At 32.0% G+C, this 1049-nt stretch overlaps 1 protein-coding gene across 1 annotated transcript in view; it reads left to right on the top strand.

Annotated features, from left to right (window-relative positions):
* The window catches only part of LOC109342403, a 3735-nt gene extending 3280 nt beyond the window's left edge, over positions 1-455 (top strand). The window contains exon 6 of the mRNA XM_019580394.1: positions 119-455. Within this exon, the coding sequence (XP_019435939.1) occupies positions 119-455 (337 nt within the window). The remainder of the gene's footprint in view (positions 1-118) is intronic.

Below are 1049 nucleotides of genomic sequence, written 5' to 3'. Positions count from 1 at the left end.
AACCAAGCTAGATTCGAGGGTGTCGAAGTTCCTATATCTACAGCCATAGCAAAAATTACAAGAGAAACCACCTTCTCTGGAAACTCTTCTTCTGCCTCTCAATCAATATAAATCTTAGCAAAGCTCCTAGGATTACTGAAGTCATCTGGTCTCCTCCGCCTCTTGGCTGGATTAAGGTAAACACTAATGGGGCTGCTCATGGTTCTCCTGGTCATTCGGGTGGTGGAGGAAGTTTCAGGGATAAAAATGGTTTGTTTTTTGTTGGTTTTGCAATTTACTTAGGCATCCAAAATGCTCTCTATGCTGAATTTCGCTCAACCATCAATGCCATTAACTTAGCATTCAAGAAAGGGTGGTTTAAGCTTTGGCTTGAATGTGACTCCATGCTGCTTCTTGACATTTTTATTGGCAAATCAAAGCCTCCTTGGAAGCTACTAAATGAGTGGTACAATTGAAAAAATAAGCTTTAGAAATGGAATTCAATGGAATTCAAAATCTCGCATATGTATCGAGCGAGTAATTCTTGTGTCGATAAGTTATCTTCTATTGGTATAGATTCTACAACAAACACTATATGGAATTCAATTCCTACATTCATTCTTAATGATTGTAATAGGAATCGGTTGGGTATGCCCAACTATAGATTTAGAAATGTCTAAATTTGTCTTATTGTATGTGACTTTCTATTAATACATCCAGGTGTTTTTACACCTTTGCATAAAAAAACTGATGCCAAACAATGATATTTTCTTCAAAAAATAAATATTGAATGTAGTATCCCTGTATGTTAAAGTCAATTTGATAATTATATAATTTAAATTTAGAGTGTATTATTTATACATTGTTATTATAAAGATTTATACATAGTCGGTACACCAACAATCATTTATTTGTATCACTCTTTGAAAATGACAAGTAATTTGGTTTATCATCGTTTCAATTTTAGTATTCACATAAGAAAACATAAAAATTAATAAGAAAGTATTAACTAATAAGTAATAATATTTTTAACAAATAGAAAATATGAAGAATATACAATTGGAATTGTA

The sequence above is a fragment of the Lupinus angustifolius genome, chromosome LG03 (assembly GCF_001865875.1).
Source record: "Lupinus angustifolius cultivar Tanjil chromosome LG03, LupAngTanjil_v1.0, whole genome shotgun sequence".
In the NCBI taxonomy this organism is placed as follows: domain Eukaryota; kingdom Viridiplantae; phylum Streptophyta; class Magnoliopsida; order Fabales; family Fabaceae; genus Lupinus; species Lupinus angustifolius.
This window is presented reverse-complemented; position numbering and strand designations above follow the sequence as displayed.